The sequence below is a fragment of the Egretta garzetta genome, unplaced genomic scaffold (genome assembly GCF_000687185.1).
Source record: "Egretta garzetta isolate BGI_Z169 unplaced genomic scaffold, ASM68718v1 scaffold50, whole genome shotgun sequence".
NCBI classification, from domain to species: Eukaryota; Metazoa; Chordata; class Aves; order Pelecaniformes; family Ardeidae; genus Egretta; species Egretta garzetta.
Window position 1 is genome coordinate 2,965,971 of NW_009258613.1, and position 2,447 is coordinate 2,968,417.

At 38.3% G+C, this 2,447-nt stretch overlaps 1 protein-coding gene across 1 annotated transcript in view; it reads right to left on the reverse strand.

Moving 5' to 3' along the window:
* Nucleotides 1-2,447, reverse strand: part of ADCY8 (adenylate cyclase 8) — a 127,171-nt gene that overhangs the window by 96,117 nt on the left and 28,607 nt on the right. Inside the window, exon 2 of the mRNA XM_035903425.1 lies at nucleotides 2,229-2,378. Within this exon, the coding sequence (XP_035759318.1) occupies nucleotides 2,229-2,378 (150 nt within the window). The remainder of the gene's footprint in view (nucleotides 1-2,228; nucleotides 2,379-2,447) is intronic.

The window sequence follows — 2,447 nt, forward strand, 5'->3', positions numbered from 1 at the left end:
GGTAATATGTTTTTTACATTCATGTGAACTACAGATCCCCCTTACCATGAAATATATGTCTCCAAGATAGAAAAACGCTAGCAGTCACTGGATTCCTGCCTGCAGATACTGATCAAGTGAGCATGAATAAGCTGCTCGAGAAAATCAGTCACCTAAAATGTGATATTGCCAGCCTTGTTTAAAGAAGATATGTTTAGAAACTGCTTAAATGAGCCGCTACTTCAGAGACACAAGGAAAGAATAGAAGACTGAGGGAAACAGGCTCTCTATTGCTCAAGATGTTCCGGTATTGAAATATTTTGTCATTGTTGTTGTACTAAATACAAACAAAACCCCCCAAAAAGTATATTATATGTATCTTTATCTATATTTATATAGATAGGTGTGTGTAATAACACAGTTTCAAAGTTCCAACAGATTTAATCAGATACATTTCAAAATGTTTTGCTCCTAAATTTTGAGTTAGTTTATCATTGTCGTGGTTTAACCCCAGCTGGCAACTAAGCACCAAACTCTAAATTGATTTTTAGAAGAGATCTTTAATTTGGTGTCTTGAAGTCTGTATTTTTCTCTTGTGGGCATTTTCCTTGGCCCGAATACATTCTCCCGGATGCATTTCCAGTCGTATGATGCCTATGACACACTACTTTGGATATAGGTGAGTCTCAACCATGGTGAGGTAACTCTCCAGGAAGTTCTGCCTTCAGAGGACAGCACAGCCCTGAACCCTTGCAAGGCAATGGGCCAAGACAAAATGCACAGTTCAACATTGGTTGATTGAAATAAATATTTCAGATCCAACCCCTACTTTTCCCCTCACCAAAATAAAAATAACTTTTTTTTTTTTTAAACCCACCCAAATGGGAACAATCTGTCTTGATTTTCCTAACAGAAAATAAAATTTCAGCAAATTTTAATTTCTCAGAAAAAATATTCATTTTGTAGAATTTTTATTTTCCATGAGAAAATAAAATCATTCTCATGGAAAATCCCCAGAATCATCTGGAACAGGGGAATCTTTTGGTAATATTTTATAAAGATTTTTACAATGAACTCTACAAAACAGTGATCAAAGTAAAGCTTGCAAAATATTGGTTTATAGAAGAGTACACAAGAAGAGAAATGCAAAATACCCCAAACTCCCAAAAAACCAAAAGGCACGAAAACGTGGTCCTACAGTTAAAATGAGAACAGAGCATCCTGGATAGCATCTCTCAAAGCCTCTTCAGTCAGCAATGGCTGGAGAGATGTTCTCGCATAGGTAGCTTGCATTACTCAGCAGTCACACATCATACTGAGTCATTACTCAGTAAAGTCTAGAATATGACATCTTCCTAGATCTCTGTGTAAGAGCATGGCGTTCGAGACTTAAATGAAATAAAATTGAGAAGCAATACATGTATCTATACAACAGGACAAAATCAATGGCTAAGTGCATTTGAGAATGAAATAACAGTGTAACATATATATCTCTATACAGGCTGTATTTTGATCTTTATGCAAGTTTTTAAACAGCAGGTGAACCTCCTGATATTTCAGTGGGGATGCAAGATAAGTACAGCGTGCTACATCTCATTTCTGCTGCCTTGGTATGAAATAATAAGCAGCAAAATGCCTTTCATTCTGGATCGGAAAGGATAATGTATCCAAGAACAACCATACCTGCTCAGACTGGAAGTTCACCTAGCCCAGTACGCTATTGCACACAGTGGCCAAAAGGAGATTTTTTGGGAACAGTTTAAGAACAGAGAAAGTGTAACTTCCCTGCAGTGGCCCCCCCAGCTCCAAATATTCATCTGTGAGCCAGAGGTGATGTTTTAGCATTTTCTCTGCCTAGATAGAGTTCTCCTCCATGAACTTGCTTACTTTTCACTTGACTGATACAAGTTTAGTATCCACAACATTCTGCAACATGAAGGTCCTCAGTTTATCCCCTCTTGTGTAATGAACCATTTTTAAACACCTGCCAGCTGCTATTTCATTTGATGGCCTCTTCTTCTTGTATGGGAAAGGACAGGGAATGCCCATTCTCTCTTCATCCTGTTTCCCAGTGAAAACCTTTAAGATGTCATATCAGATCGACACACACCAGCAAAACAACAGCATGAAACTCACTTAACCTGCACAAATCAGGTAGCATCACATTGGAGTCAGAGAGGCTAAAAAAGCCCTGTCTTGCCCAATTATCAATTCCAGTTAATACAAAAATAGGATTGTTTCTCCAATACCTGTCGCTGATTTTCTGTCTCTAGTCTCAGTCTGGCTTCTACACATCTTCTGGTCTCCAGGAAGGCTTGACGTTGTGCTCTGTCTGATAGGTAGCTAATGAAGATTCCTGCGGTGTTCATACACATAAATAACACTGCCTGAGCCGCTATCTGTAACGAACAACAAATAGGATTTGATCAGACAAGAGAAGCAAAAACATCTGTTTAGAAAGGGAAAGA